Here is a 16,374-nt window from a genome sequence, read left to right as displayed (position 1 = left end):
GTTTTCTCCCTAATTAGTATAAGGAGTCAGACTGATTTGGCAGTAGAAAGCAAATCTGTGGAGATGTTGATTTATTCCTTTATTCAATCATTCCCCGGATGTTCATTGCACAGTTACGATACGTCAATAGGCATTCTATAGATTTAGTAGGATGCCACCAGTTCCACACAGAGACATGAAGATGATCTTTCTAGCTTACATTCTATAAATTTTTGTTCAATGGTGACTCACATGGGCAAAGTCAGTTCCAGTAACAACTTCCACTCCCCAAGCCCAGATTTGTCTAATTTGGGGGCAGCAAGACCAGTGTATGTGCAACCAATTAGGCTTCATGACAAGACCTGGATTAAGCCATGTCACATTCTTCCTTTATTCCAGTGGCCCCTTCAGACAAATATTCCACTCAGGCAATGGCCTGGCTAGCCTCCATCTTACTTAGATAAACACACTCCTTGTCCTCAAGAGGCTCTCCCTATCTGTGCTTGGGCACCTAGAGATTCATTAAGAATCAAAAAGTCCAAAAGCCAGAGACCCAGAGGACAACAGTGATCAAGATATTTAAACTAGCATTCTTTCATGTTCTTACTTAGGTCCTTTTCCAGACCACATCCTCATTTTTCAATCTGAGTTCTAAGACAAAAAGTAGAAAAGCAAGGATCTCAGTGAAATTACTTCACTGACTAAGAGTACCTTCTTTTTTGTGGAGAAAGGAGGCAAATTAGGTCTCTAACCTCCCTCCTGATCTCATGTCCTTCCTGGTTCTTTAATAGTAATTATCTAGTTTTATATATGTGGATTAAACAATGTTGCTATATTTCATAGAGTTCTCCTATCCCCTCCAGAGAGGAATCTTGGATTTGGAAGGCATTATTATGGAAACAATCAAAAAAGAAGTTCATGTTTTTAAATATCTACAAACTCACTTGATACATGCATGTCTCAGCACACAGTGCAGTTGTGCCAATGTTGCTGTTATTGGTGTTAAGTGTTCTGCCCATTCTGCTGAACTTCATAAAACAAAACACAGTCTTTGCCCTGTTGCAAAGGACAATCTCTTCTTTTGACAACAGAAGGGTAAATAATGTTTTTTCAATGCCAAAAATGCATTGCAAAAATTAAGATTTGCTTGCTTTATATCTCTGCAAGAGGTCTGATTTAAAATTAAGGGAATTTTTTTTCTTTCTTTTTTTTTGTGAGAAATATTGGCCCTGAGCTAACCTCTGTTGCCAATCTTCCTCTTTCTGATTGAGGAAGATTGGCCCTGAGTTAATATCTGTGCCAACATTCCTCTATTTTGTATGTGGGATGCTGCCACAGCATGTCTTGATGAGTGGTGTAAAGGTCCAAGCCTGGGATCTGAATGCACAAACCCTGGGCTGCTGCAGTGGAGTGTGTGAACATAACCACTATGTCACCGGGCCAGCCCCAAGGGAACATTTTTGGGAGATTATTTAAAATTTTATAGAGAAATGGGTTTTAGAAGAATAGGAAAGAATAGAGAATATATTCTAACTTTAAAGTAATTTGACCATAGTTTAATTTAAAGGAATTTCACTTTTATAAATATAGCTTCCTTCTCATTAACATATATGAATGATAGCCAAGTACCTATGTTAAAGTTGATACCAAAATTGGCTTGGACTCCCCTCCATCTCCAGCTTTATGAGGCCTCTGCTTCCGAATAATAGCTTGATAGTAGTACAGGTTCAGCGTACCATGCAAACAACCATAGCTGGTGATACTCACTCGCAAGGTCAGGCAAGAGAGTAGCAATTTTTCAGAGACATATCCCCTTGCTGCTGGCAATAATCAAAACAAAGTGACTTCAGAGTCAGACTCACCTAAGTTCAAATGCCAGCTCCAACGTTTATCGGCTGGATGACTTCAATCTCTCTAAGTTTTCTCATTTATAAAATAGGGATTCTAACACCAAACTTATAGGTTGTCATTCAGAAAAAATGAGAAACTTTCCTAATATGTATAGAAGAGTGACTAGCACACAGTAATTCCTTGACACATTGAAAATTTTTTTAAAAAAACAACAACAAAGTAATAGGCCAGAAATGCTCAACCATTGTTCAAGATGCCCTAGGATCCATCAATTGTCTTGAGGTCATAAGATTCTCTAGAGAAAAATCAATTGTAATTCACTTTATTCCAAAAATACATAGGCTATATCATTAAAGGCAGAGTTGAAAATGCCACCAAAGAAAACATGGATTAAATTCTGGCATTTCTAAAAGCTGAGACTCATGTCTTAAGCTCTGCTTACTAAAAAAATTTGAAGAACATATAAATTTTTGAAAAGTGAATGCAAACTATAAAAGAATGATATTTTGTTATTCCCCATAAATTTAGGACAGCACTAGAGGCTTTAATTATTATTACTATTTGAGAAAATATTTAAGGCGAAACAGTGGGTTTTCTTAAATCACAGGAAGACATTTTTAATATGATGATTTTATTAATCTTGAAAACAAGAGGCAGTGAATACAGAGAGTTTATATCCAAGGCCTTGGTGAACTCTAACTCTGGCTCTGCACTGCTGTGTAGCTCTAAGTAAAGTCTCTAATCGCTTTGAACTCCAATTTAGTTATTTAAAATACTCGATTTAGCATGGCTTACGCAGAGCATAATCAATATGTACTGTTCATACATAAAAATAAGTAAAATTATCTATATTTAATTTGTTGTACAATCGAATTAGCCACGCTATCTTTCCTGCATGTAACCACATTTAAGATTTTTATGTTGCATGTGATTTAAAAATGTGATTCATAGGTACTTTATTTATTAAGCAGTATTTATATTTAGCCTAGAAGATTAAGCAACATGGTACTATAATATACTGCTCTGTGAATGAAGTAGTTAGTAAACAAATACTGAGCTGGTAAATAAAATGTTATTTATAATTTCAGACTATCTTCTGACAAAAGAGAACAAAAAATATCGAGAGTTGTAGGGGCAAGTTACTGTCATTTTTCCTTATGTTTTTCAAGAAGCATTAACAGACTAAAATTTAACTTATAAGACTGTCATTTACCATTATAGAGGAGATGAGCTACTTAGGTGGAGACTGGGGAATGGCAGACCCCGAAAGCATTTGAGAACTTTAAAAAGTAATTCAAGGGGCTGGCCCCGTGGCCGAGTGGTTGGTTCTCGCTGCAGGAGGACCAGTGTTTCGTCAGTTCGAATCCTGGGCGCGGACATGGCATTGCTCATCAAACCACGCTGAGGCAGCGTCCCACATACCACAACTAGAAGGACCCACAACGAAGAATGTACAACTATGTGCCGAGGGGCTTTGGGGAGAAAAAGGAAAAAAATAAAAAAATCTTTAAAAAAAAAATAGTAATTCAAAGAACTTCAGTTGAAAGAACATTTTAGCAATGCTTCAGGACCTCGGGGATGGGCTGCATTATTTCCAGTGTATGCCAACAACACCATTAGTGGAGATAAGTCTAATAAATGTTTGCTTTTCTCAGCTTGGTGTATTAGAAACAGGGTGGATAGGACAGACTTGCTTAGAAATGTCCAAAAAGTAAAAACGAAAAACTTGTGCTTACTTGAATCTGTGGTATTTCTGACCTATTTAGTTATTGGAGAAACTGACGCGATTCATGACAACTGTTAAAATCCTAACTAACTTTCAAAACCCAGGTCAAATGGCACACTGTTCTGTGTATATTTCTTCATTTTGAACATCTATAGAATTTCTTGCCTTTCTTGAGGGACTTATTCTGGCTTTTATTGAAGTTAGTTGCACGTTTTTGTTTATAACCAAATTAGACATAAGCACCATAATAGGAGTGACTGTATCTAACTCATCATCTGTCTTCCACAGTATCTTATAGCAGGGCTTTAATAAATATTGGTTAAAATGAAAAAAAAAAGGGAGGGGTTGACAAAGAATAAAGTACAATAGTTTTCCCAAGATATGAAGTACTATGTTGCAGACATTCCCCCCATTTTTTTCTTTCCTCCCTCTTTTTTCTTTTTTTCCTCTTCCTTTTAAAGATTTTTTCCTTTTTCTTCCCAAAGCCCCCCAGTACATAGTTGTGTATTTTGAGTTGTGGGTCCTTCTAGTTGTGGCATGTGGGATGCCACCTCAGCATGGCTTGATGAGCAGTGCCATGTCCACGCCCAGGATCCGAACCGGCGAAACCCTGGGCCGCTGAATGGAGTGCAAGAACTTAACCACTGGACCACGGGGCTGGCCCCTCTCTTCCTTTTAAAAAATGTTTGGTCAGATTTAATTTGATCCTTATAATACAATCCTTCTTTCACTTTTCTGAACTGTTCCTTCTCAGACTCCACAGTCAAGAATGGATAGAAATTTGTATTTTCATATACAATTGTTTGTTGGAAGTCTGAATCTATTTCAGATCTATTGAACTTAGCATAAGTATTTGGGCATATAGGTTCGAGTAGTAAGAAGACCGTAGTTAAAATTTCTGTCCCAAGATATTTCTACCAAGAAAGGGTAATGAGAGCAAGACCTTTGGGAACAGAATTACATGGTGGGTTGGTGCCCAACTGGAGACTGTTGCTGAGGAGAGATATGTGATGTATACAAACGATCCCACGGAGGATTAAAGAAAAAAGCAGCATAAAGGAATACAAGATTTTGCTACCTTTTGTAAGTAAACACTTATTATCTTCTGTCTTTCTTCCCTCCTTCCCTCCTGTCTTCCCTCCACTCCATCCTTCCTTCTTTCCCTTCTTCCTCTCTCCCTCTCTTCTTCTCTCTCACTCTCCCAACCCCCACCAAATGTTTTAATTTCCCATTTTGGTGAGTGTTGGCATATAATAATACTTTGTTAGCAGGTGAACTAAACAAATAAAAGATTGGGCTTTTGTGGTTTTAATGACTGAAGACAGAGACATAATATGGAAGTAGTACGCATTTGATGGGTCATAGATTAGTGGATTAGTGAAAGCAAGAACAGGAGATTATACATCTATCCTTAGATAGTTGGGAAGACAGAGAAACTGTACCAAGAACCGACATAAGAAATTTAGGATCTATATCCAAGTGGAAGACTTTTCCTGAGGGTCAGGATGGCTGATACAGTAGGGAACAAGGAGTTTCAATTAACAGTTTAAAGAATAGAGTCATATTGCTCAGGGAATTCTGGGTCAAACAGCCTAACATCACCAAAATATTTCTTTAAAGTACTATCTGAGCAAAACTAAGTATTTTACCATTTACCATCCCATAGATTTAGAGTGGCTAATCTACATTATAGGTGAAATTTTCTTTGCTAAAACTTATCAAATGTTCTAGTAATGATCATATCCAATCATTAATGAAGATGGGATGAAAGGAAATTGCTTTGAAATGAATTTATCTAGCACAACTTTTTATCTGTATTTTTGAATTAAGGCCCAGACTTTCTTTTATCTGGTTCTCGTTATTAACATTGCTAAAGTATTAGAAATTATTAACTGGTAAAATATTGAGGTGATTTCACAATTCCTTAGGGATTCAGGTTTCCCAGCTTGCAAACTGAGCCATAGCAGCATTTTCTGAAGATTTGGTTAAAAAATAATTGGCCTAATATGCTTAATTAGAACATTTTTTTCCCTCAGTAGTTCACTTTTTTTCTTCTGTACACTACATGACATTATTAGAAATCCACTTTAACAAAGCCCACTCTATTTTTCCCCATGAAAATAACAATTAATGTACATTTGATCCCTACATAAAGAGATCCATCCTCTACCAAGAAGTCTTTCAGACATAAAAAGTGAAAACAGGGGAAATATTATAAAAATCTGCTTGTGATTTATGAAGTTTATTCTTCAGGTACATAAGACTTAATTCTATATTCAATGTACAGGTTTTTTTTCCTGTCAAAATAGTACTTAACCAATATTCCACTATTATGAATTAATGCAAAAAAAATTAGATAATATTCATTATGAGAATATCCTAATAGGAAATGTTTATGATTACCTACTGACAAATATTTTGAAACAGGTTGTAGCAGCTTTCTTTTAAATCATAAAGAATTATAAAATTATTTTCAAATTTACTTGAAAAAATCAGTTAGCAGCTTTTAGAGTGTAAGAAATAAATACTACATTTACAAATTCTATGCTTTGCAAGATATTGGTCCTATAAGATTTTAAACACAAATAGGTCCAGCCCTGATGGCCCAGTGGTTAAAGTTCAGCACGCTCTGCTTCAGCGGCCTGGGGTTTGGTTCCTGGGAGCAGAACCATACCACTTGTCTGTCAGTAGCCATGCTGTGGTGGCAGCTCACATAGAAGCAGCAGAAGGACTTACAACTAGAATATACAACTATGTACTGGGGCTTTGGGGAGAAAAAAAAAGATTTTAGACATAAATACAAATTTTCATGTTTCTAGAAGCTATATAATCAAGATAAAATCACTTTTAACAGTAATTACTAAAAAAACATTTTTAGCCTTAAAAAAATAGACTTCTCATTCTCATTTTTCTCCTTAACTAAGTTGTAGTTGACCTTTGCTTGGGCAACAGTAAATTTCATAACTAAGAAAAAGTTTCCAGTGATTTACACTTGTTGCAAAATAACATAGTTAGGTCTCTCTGAGGTCAAAGACTGGAATTTATGTGCTTTTCTTTTTCACTTTTTAAAAATTGTGATAAAATAAAATGTGCCATCTTAACCATTTTTAAATATACAGTGCAGTGGTAGTTATTTTCTTTTTTTTCTCCAGCTTTGTTAAGATAAAATTGACATATAACATTGTGTAAGTTAAAGGTGTGCAATGTGTTGATTTGATACACTAACACATAGGTAAATACTTTCTTTACGCTCATCCTTAGAATAAAATATTTTTAATTATTGTAGTTTTAAATCATTAATCATATAATTGTAATAAAGATTATTTTACAGAGGCTTTTAAAACATAACTGAACAATTTTAGAACATATGAATGCATGCAGCTTGATTGAGAGAAGAGTATACCATCAAGTACTATTTTTCTTCTGTAGGAAGAGAAAATCTGACACCTAAGGCAACCTAATTATTCTTCAGACTCGCTTGCTATTCCTTGAGATGAACATCTGCAGTCTTTGAGTGTTCTTTATATCTAGACAGATGGGAAAATGAAAAGAAGTGGTATTGTCCTAGAGACTATTATAATCAAAGCAGTAGTAAAACTTTTAAGGATAATTGAATTTTTATCTCCTTAATAGCTTCTCTCAATGAAAATATGCTTAAAGATTACAAACTGACGATCTTAAGGAATCAAGATAATTCAAAAGCAAAAGGAAATAGTTTTTTGTTATATAAAAAAATTTTTTACCTACCTTTGTGGAATATAGAACATATGCTGGGGAGGTGGTTTATAGAGGACTCCTTCATACACAGGCCAGAGCCCACTTAAAATTCGGAAGAGAGAACTTTTCCCACAACCATTGGGACCAGTTATCAAAAGATGCATTCCTTCCTGCACCTAAAGCAAGAAATGAAATTACAAATGGCAATATTTAAACATGATTTCATTTGGCAGCATTTAAAAGTGATTTATTTTTTAAAAACTTTCAAACACATGACAATCTAGGATAGGCAAGGAATCAAAGAAAAATATATCAGGGTTGAGAATATCAAATTTGGATTTGACTATGCTTTGAACCTGAAAGCTTCATAAGATAATCCAACTCCAAAGAAAATGGATCTTCTTGCCATGAGGACTGGCTTTCCAAAATTTTAATTGAGGTCTTGTCATCAGATACTACACACATATGGAGAAACAGAATCACATGGGAAATAAGAAGCCATAAAAACTTAACATATATTAAATTTTATTTTACTTATATTAATATTTGGTTAAATTTATACTGAATTAACATGCAACTTTGATTTATTTATCAGTTGGAGTTATAAACTACAAAGTACAGCTATTTTAAGAGAACACCCAGGTTGTTTAATTTTGTACTTTAGCAGTCTGAAATGTTACAGAAATCACAAAAGTCCATAATCAGAAAGATAAAATGATTCTAATTCTAATTTATTTACAGATAGAGAAAATATGCTTACCAAACCCAGACAGAGGAAAGCAAGAGGATTATAACTTAGTCTTTTTTTTTTTCTGCTTTTTCTCCCCAAATCCCCCCAGTACGTAGTTGTATATTTTAGTTGTGGGTCCTTCTAGTTGTGGCATGTGGGACGCTGCCTCAACGTGGCCTGATGAGTGGTGCCATGTCCACACCCAGGACCCGAACCAGTGAAACCCTGGTCCGCGAAGTGGAGCGTGAGAACTTACCCACTCGGCCACAGGGCCGGCCCCTATCATTTACTCTTATGTCTAGGGATGAATTAAAACAAATCTATTTCTTTCTTTCTTTCTTTATCAATAAAACAAAAGTTATTTATCTATTATTGATTGGATACTTCTCTTTAGAATCTTCCATCTTATTTACCATTTAAATTTAAACAGTTAAATTTCATGAGTTCCCATTCCACCCAATAGGATCAGGAAGTTGTCTTAGTGTAGTATTTAAAGCATATTGTGAAGAATAAGGAAAAGGAATAGCATTAAAAAATTTTACCTACTTCTACTAAGAACAAACCAAATTTTATAAACAGTGTTTTAAAAAATGAACATAGTAGGAAAGTATGAGAGGTGGAAATCTACAGTAGGCCTGTAGACGTAGCTTTGTATAGTGTGGATGCAAACTTCGAAGTATCAGTGAAGGAGAATACATCTTATTGAAAATTCCAAGATGAAGAGGATTAGGTTGCTCGCATTATGTTGTATAAGAGACCAGTTCCATGTCTATTCTTGACTCATTTGCTTTGTATAACATAAGCTGAAATCTTTTTATTGAGAGAAGGTGGTGGGAGAGGGAGGGAAAAAGGAAAAGAAAAAAGAAAGATTGAGATGGAGGTTAGATAAAGGAACTAGCAATGAATGTAATAAGTATACGTAAAGTAAAAATAGTTCAGATTTATATTCTGCCTAAATAATTAGACATTTCTTGGGCAAACATTGATTGAATATTTACCAAATGCCTGACATTCTACCAGGGGAATACAGTGCTGCCCAAGAGAAAGTCCCTCTTCTTGTGGAGCTTACAGTCCAATGGGAAAGACAGCAATAAACACATGAACAAAAAATTAAGTCGTGATAAATGCTACTATGATAGCATAAGAGGAAGATGTGTTAGGGAAAGATGGTAGTATTGTGAGGTTGGAGGGGAGGCATCTTTTGATTTGGTGCTCAGAAAAGTCCTCTTTTAGGAGGTAATATTTCTGCTGAGCTTGCATGACAAGAAGCAACCAATCAGCTCTGGGAGAAGAGTATTCCCTGCGATGAAGACAGCGACCATAAGGACATAAGAAAGGAGCAAGCTTGAGTCTATAAAATCTGACCATACATATTTTTCCTTTCTACATCTAGACAAACTGAGATGCTATTTTGATAGAATAAAGTTCAAAGAAAATTCTGGGAAGAACCCGGAAAGAATTAATTTAGTGATTTGTTGGGCTCTTTCACTAGAGAGAGGATTAAGGAAGTTTAATTTTGTAGAAGCATAAATACTTCCTAAATGATTTTTTGTAAAAGGTATGTGCCACGGCAAAAGGTGTATTCAAAAAATATTTTAATAGGCTCATTCTCTATTAGGAATTTTAAAAAATTTAACACATTTTGAGTCGTTAGAAGTCTTTTCTACATTCATATTATTTTTTTAGCGTAAGTTTTCTGATGTTTAGTAAACAGTGAATGTGAGGGATAAAGAATTCCCATTTATCGAATTTTCTTCTTGAGATGGTTTTTTAATTCCCAAAGGAGGAGAACATTTTCCTCTAGAAACATGTTTATTTGTCAATTCACGCAGAGAAAACAGATCTTTCTATTATATTTTAAGTGCCTGAAACTTTTAATAAATATCTTTGTAGAACTTCAAAATTTATGACATTTTCTTTAGATTAATTATTTTTTAATTCATTTTATGTAAAAATAAACTGAGTTCTGAATTTTTTCACAGAAAGAGAGTGATGTGTCCACAATAATGTAGTTAGTAGGTGGCAGAATTCAAGGCCCTCACTCTATTTAATAAATGGAACAACAAGAATTGATATTACAAAACCTAACCTGACCAAAGAAACTCTGTGTAAAAACTCACAAATTATAAATTGGTAAATTATTAAAAATATTTTAATCTATTTAAGATTATGGCACACCATTAGCACCTATGGTGCTCGTGTTCAGATCCAAATAAAGTCACTCTATAGGTCTATAAATGGAAATATACAGCATGACCAAATTGTAGTTTAAAGACAGTTTCTCTTATATTTATTAGCACAGAACTCCCTACCCCACCCCTTTCAGTACTTCTCATCATCTTTCAGCACTTTTATTCATTTGCAAATACATCTTTAATAATTAAATCTGGACTAAGGTCCATACTGAAATCATGAGCACATACACTGTCAGATTTGTAATTCTGTATCAAGTCCAAGTACGTCTTCATTTGAACTAAGCTCAGATGCCTTCACTATAGTCATTCATGCTTATCAGCAAATTATTTTGTTCTTGAATTCCAAAATGTATGTTTAAATTTTACAGTGCTTTAAATCAGGGCACTAGGTTTATTAGCTATTTTTACATCTTAGTTTTTGTAATCAAGACATAGAATATTAAATAACAACTCTTATTCTCAACAGAATTAAAAATTAAATTCCAATCCATGAATCTTCTCATTATTTTTTCCTAATAGAAGACATGATTATTTAAAATATAAATTAAATTTAGAGAACCATGTATTAACAGAATTAAACTTGTTAATAACTTCTAGCCTCAAATTTTAGTAAATATATTACAGTATAGGTAGGCTTATATTCCTTGAGTAATTGTTCGAAGGGAAAAAATTAAAATTTATTTTCAGACATTAATTTCTGAGGAAGTTTCCTATTACTCTCAAAAGTTACCTTGTATAGGCTCTCAGTGAACTGTAATTTTAATTTTCAACCTGGCAATAAAGCAGTAGACATCAAATTTCTCTTTCTTTCTGCTTTCTGAGGAAGTAACTGCTTCTGTAATTGAGCCACTGTGCATACCTTTCTTGATTTCCCCTCCTTTCCATATGCTCCTCCAAGTATTTAACAAATGTACATGAATTCTGTGTTGTTTTGTATTAGTGTGATGGCAACAATCAGAAGATTCTTGAATATCATCTTACTTTGAAGTTTAGCCTGGAAGCCACCACTTCTCCCGTTGGTGTAATTATGGGAACATTTTCACAAATAATTCCATGATCCACATCAATAACTTTTCCTATAAGTTAAGGAACGACTTAAGTTACAAAAGCTATCACACATTATTGTTAATTACGTAAATAACTTAAAGTATAATGCAACGTAACAGATAAATTCGTTATAAAGATAATTCACAGTAACAAATCAGAAAACCAAGTGAAATATAGATATCTATATCTAAAGAAAAGTTTAACGTAAATTTGGACATTTTGACACATCTACTTGGAAAATCTTTCTCAGAAACATTACTTACCAATAATCTAATGTCAACATCATAATGAGAGCAAAGCTAAACTCTATCTGATATAACCCAGCCATACTCTTTACAACTACTTGTTTCTCTAAATTAACCTTTCTTACAGAAAAAACACGGTGCTCCAAAAAGGGAATTAAGACATTTATATATAATCTTTAAAAATATGATAACCAAGTAAGTTTAAAAACATAGGATGATGAAGAACAATATGACATTAGCTCTAATTCTGTTATTTGATTTTTAAAAGCAAACAATTCATTCTGCCATATGTGCAGTTTCCAAAAATAATTCTAGAAATTTTGTTCTAAATAAAGGTAACAATTTTTTTTAATGGTAATGTTAGTCACCACTCCTCAAACTGCAATACTAAGTTTAGGAATAACTATTTAAATAAATAAATGTTGGTTTCTTTTATCTGTTAAAGACTAGCTTCTAAAAAACTTTAGTTCTGTTGATAAACACTTAAATACAGGAAAAATATAAAAACATTTGAGTCTAATACCTTTGATTTCCAATGTATCACTGAGGGATAATTCTATGTTAGCTCCATTCTTGCTATGGTTTTCAGACTCTTGCATGACAGCAGTTCTCTTATAAATGCCTCTTTTCACTTCATCAAAGACCCAAAACATATTGTACACTCGAGCAGTATAGCCTGCTAATTCAGTGATCTAAAACCAACACAGAGAGATAAAATAGTTAATATACTCAAGACAGACTTAAATAAATATGCAATCATATAAGCTTTTTGATTTAATGTTAAAGATCCTATTTTATTATACATGAAAAATAAATAACATATCTGATAACTAAAACAAGTAACGGTATAAAGCTTACCAAGAGAGCAACATAGCAACGTGTCAATGTAAGTTTGATTGGGATTATAAAACACATAAAAAATTATTCATTCAAGTCAGGGTTAAAAATGAAATGTAAAGATTTCGGAATATTAGTGAGACTTAAAAATCTTTGGTCAAGGGGCTGGCCCCACGGCCAAGTGGTTAAGTTTTCACGCTCCACTTCAGCGGCCCAGGGTTTTGCCGGTTTGGATCCTGGGTGCAGACCTAGCACCACCCATCAAGCCGTGCTGAGGTAGCATCGCACATAGCAGAACCAGAAGGACCTACAACTAGAATATACACTATGTACTGGGGGACTTTGGAGAGAAGGGAAAAAAAGATTGGCAGCAGATGTTGGCTCAGGTACCGATCTTAAAAAAACAAATCTTTTGGGGCCAGCCCCGGGGCCGAGTGGTTAAGTTTGTGCGCTCTGCTTCAGCGGCCTAGGGTTTCACCAGTTGGAATCCTGGGCATAGACACCCCACTGCTCATGAAGCCATGCTGAGGCAGCGTTCCACATAGCACAACTAGAAGGACCCACAACTGAAAATACACAACTATGTACGGGGGGCTTTGGGCAGAAAAAGGAAAAAATAAAATCTTCATAAATAAATAAATCTTTAGTCAAATTTCTGATTTGACTTGTTTAAATGACAGATTTCATTTCCAGAAAATTAGAAATTTTGTGAAAAGCTTAAGTTCATTCAATGAAATTATGATCCTTTATTTTGATATCTTTTTTCAATTTAAAATAGGTTTTAAATAGAAGAAAAATACATTTTTTTTCTTATTAGAAATGAATGTTTCTGAGTCAAATTGATTGTCAAAATTCCTAAGCTTGGCAGAGAAAATATCCCTGCTAGAGGATACCAAAATTGGGAGTGAGCTCAGTGAAAAGCTTCAACTCCTTTTCAGTCCAAATTCCACAATTCAGCTTCTTTTCAAGCCAAACATGATTTATATGCCCAAAGAAAAACATTAAATATGACTTTTTTCTAGGTGAGATTAAAGATAAGATGAGATAAATCTCTGCTTTAGTCCATAAGGCTCAATAGAGTGGTACCTTGCTCCTATCCTGCCAGTGATCCAATTTAGGCTGAATCTCCTGCTGTTTTTCTATTAAAAGAACACCTTGTTGTCAGGGTACTGTGAAAGGTGACTCATCTCCTGTCAAGACCATCTTTCTCAGTGAAAAGGAAAGCACAAAAACCATTCCCTTACAGAAATGTTTACTAGGAAACTGGTACCAATAAGCAAGGCAGGTCACCAGTAAATGTCTCTTAAACAATAAATTGTGGAATAATACACCAATGCTGACATTTGTGTAAGATTTTTGTGTGTGCAAAACTTAAGCAGTAAAAGAGTGCATATTACTGTCAAAAGCTTTCTACTGTGTGAGAGGTCTGTAGCTGGATTAGTATCGCATTTCTATATGTTAATGTTATAGCTATTTAAAGGGTAATTTCTAAAATGTTATCCACAAAAATCTCCTGAGTTCTCAAGTAGGGGAAAACAGAGCTAAGGATTAACAAAATATGGATTCAAAAGAAACCTGGCTAAATATATTTGCATAAAAAAATAAAAAGTCCAAAACCAAATGTAGAGGTCAATTAAAGAAAAGCAGGAGGCAAGGAGTTAGTAGACCAGGATGCAGGGTGGAGTGGGCAAAGAGTGTCTGAAAAAACCTGAGAATGTGACTTTGGACAAATTACTTTGGGATATAAGACAGCGGGTTTGCCCTTGAACTCTAACTCTAAAAAGGACCCTTGCTCCCTCTGGAGCTAGCAGAGAATGCATGATGCTTTCATGTGCTGTCATAGCAGCAATAAGATTCTTTAGAAGTGAACATTCTGTGATTCAAAGCACAGTCAGCCAAAATAAAGCAAAATGCAATCAGTTTTTGTGTCGGAGACAATCTAGAAAAACTAATTGATATTCTTTCTGTGACTTAGATACCAAAGTATTTTAATGTGAGATGGCTAAAATTTTGATTTGTCATTTAATTTTAATAAGTAATTTATTAATCAAAAAACCTATCCTCAAAACCGTGTCTTCAGATTATCAAAATTACTATTTGAAAAATTTTTTTAAATTGAGTTGGTTAGGTACGTGGCCCTAAACAACTGGTTTTACTTTTATTTTTTTAACCCAATTCAAGAAATCAGTTGTTGAATGAGACTGAAAAGTTTTGTCGGTAAATCACAAACTTTGTAACTCTTTTATATGGCTTATTCGAGGCTGATTTAATAGGCAGCTAAATTTATAAAGATGCTCTGGCAATTTATATTGATACAAAAGCCACAAGAGTAATTAATAGTGAGAATGTCTGTCCATGGGAATATTATGTAACATCTGAATGGAATAAAATGATTTCCAGTCTTAACACTGTGATATCTGCAGGTCTTATTACCATTCTTTCAGCAAGTATTTATCGACCACGTACAACATTCCAAGCATTAAAATGGATATTAAGAATGTAAAGCTGAGTAAGACAGTTCCTGCTTTCCACTCAGGGCCTGGTGCAGGGGATAGTCAATTACAATGTGGTAAAGCACCAGGTGTACTGTGAACACAGAGAAGGTAGAGCCAGACTCTGCAACGAAGGCGGGAAGAAGGTGGAATCACAAGAGGGTTTTAGAGGTGGTTGGTGAGGCTTGACTTGTCATGAAGGATGAGTAAAACTTTGCAAGGTATATAAGTAATATTATTGGCTAACATTTAGTGACTGCTTAATATGTATTGTTTTAAACATTCTACATGTATTAACTCACAACAACCCTACAAAGTCAATGCTACCATTATCCTTATTTCACAGATGATGAAACAGACACAGACAGGTTAAGGAATTTGAGTAAGTTCATATAATTTGTAAATACTGGAGCAAGAATTTAAATTTAGGCACTCTGGCTCCAGAATCCACACCTAGGGGTGTGGTTTTTTTTTTTAATTAAAAACAAATACGTCATACTATAGACAGAAAAAGAGGAGTTATCATTGAAAGCGTAAAAATTAAAGGGTATTAGCAGCAATATACTTGGGAGGGCTGCCTTTTATCTTGATTACACTCTTAGCAATGTTTGGTAGAGAAAAATGTTTCCAAAATACTAAGTATATCTTGTAATTTACATTTTGCTTGATTTTCATATATCTTATTTTAATCAAATTGATGACGAGAAATGCAAGTACCTCTTTGTATGAAGACATAATCCTTTCAATAGCATCAGCTCCAGAGGCCAATAAATTTCGAGCAGTAGTAAAGGCTTCTGTCCCTTCACTAACCATAGCTTGTTTGGGGCCATCCTCTAGATCTAAAAGCAAATTACAAAACTATTGAGTTTTTCAAGTAACTAAATGTTTTATTTTATACAGATGAAATTGTGGCCAAAACAACCACATGTAAATTTTTCATTAGTACCAGCAATTTCCTAGAAATTTAATGAATTATTGAAAATACAATATTTGTACAAAATTTAATTTAAAGCTTTCTTTTGTTTCATTATTTTTTTAGAAGGAGACTTGGAACAAAAGTAAGTCTATAGGAATTATGACTATTTTCATTTAGCATTCTTTTAACTTTTTCCAAATTCAACTCCATGCCCTTATTACAGCTAGGCAATCAAATACTATGGATTTGGTCAATAAAATACTACTAATAGGAATACAAGCAAATATTTCTAGTGTAGTTCCTTTAATAGAAATGCAAGTCAGCTGACCCTCATAATCCAGCCTCTGTCTACCTGTTTCAACCAACCCTCACTCTACAGTCTAGCGGCAGCCCAAACACGCAATACTCTATTTATCCTCTGCTATTTGCATACATGATTTCTTCTGACTTCAATATACTTCTCTTCCGTGTTTGCCTAGCTCTTTCTTCAAGAGTTAACTCTCTAGTAAAGGTTTCCCTGGAAACTTTTGCTGGCCTTTCCAATGGACTTTAAGTTTCTTAAGGGTCAAGAATGTGTGTTTTATTTTTTATTCCTAGTACTCAGCAGAGTCTCCAGCACATAGTACTCCTTAATGTGTA

General features: G+C 34.4%; 1 protein-coding gene across 1 annotated transcript in view; it reads right to left on the bottom strand.

The window, feature by feature from the left end:
- Nucleotides 1-16,374, bottom strand: part of ABCD2 (ATP binding cassette subfamily D member 2) — a 42,851-nt gene that overhangs the window by 25,040 nt on the left and 1,437 nt on the right. The window contains exons 2-5 of the mRNA XM_046663095.1: nucleotides 15,537-15,658; nucleotides 12,014-12,182; nucleotides 11,180-11,274; nucleotides 7,304-7,449 (exon numbers count right to left, since the gene is read on the bottom strand). Of these exons, the coding sequence (XP_046519051.1) occupies nucleotides 7,304-7,449; nucleotides 11,180-11,274; nucleotides 12,014-12,182; nucleotides 15,537-15,658 (532 nt within the window). The remainder of the gene's footprint in view (nucleotides 1-7,303; nucleotides 7,450-11,179; nucleotides 11,275-12,013; nucleotides 12,183-15,536; nucleotides 15,659-16,374) is intronic.

The sequence above is a fragment of the Equus quagga genome, chromosome 1 (genome assembly GCF_021613505.1).
Source record: "Equus quagga isolate Etosha38 chromosome 1, UCLA_HA_Equagga_1.0, whole genome shotgun sequence".
Lineage (NCBI taxonomy): Eukaryota > Metazoa > Chordata > Mammalia > Perissodactyla > Equidae > Equus > Equus quagga.
The sequence above is the reverse complement of the archived record's forward strand: the minus strand, read 5'-3'. Positions and strand labels throughout refer to the sequence as shown.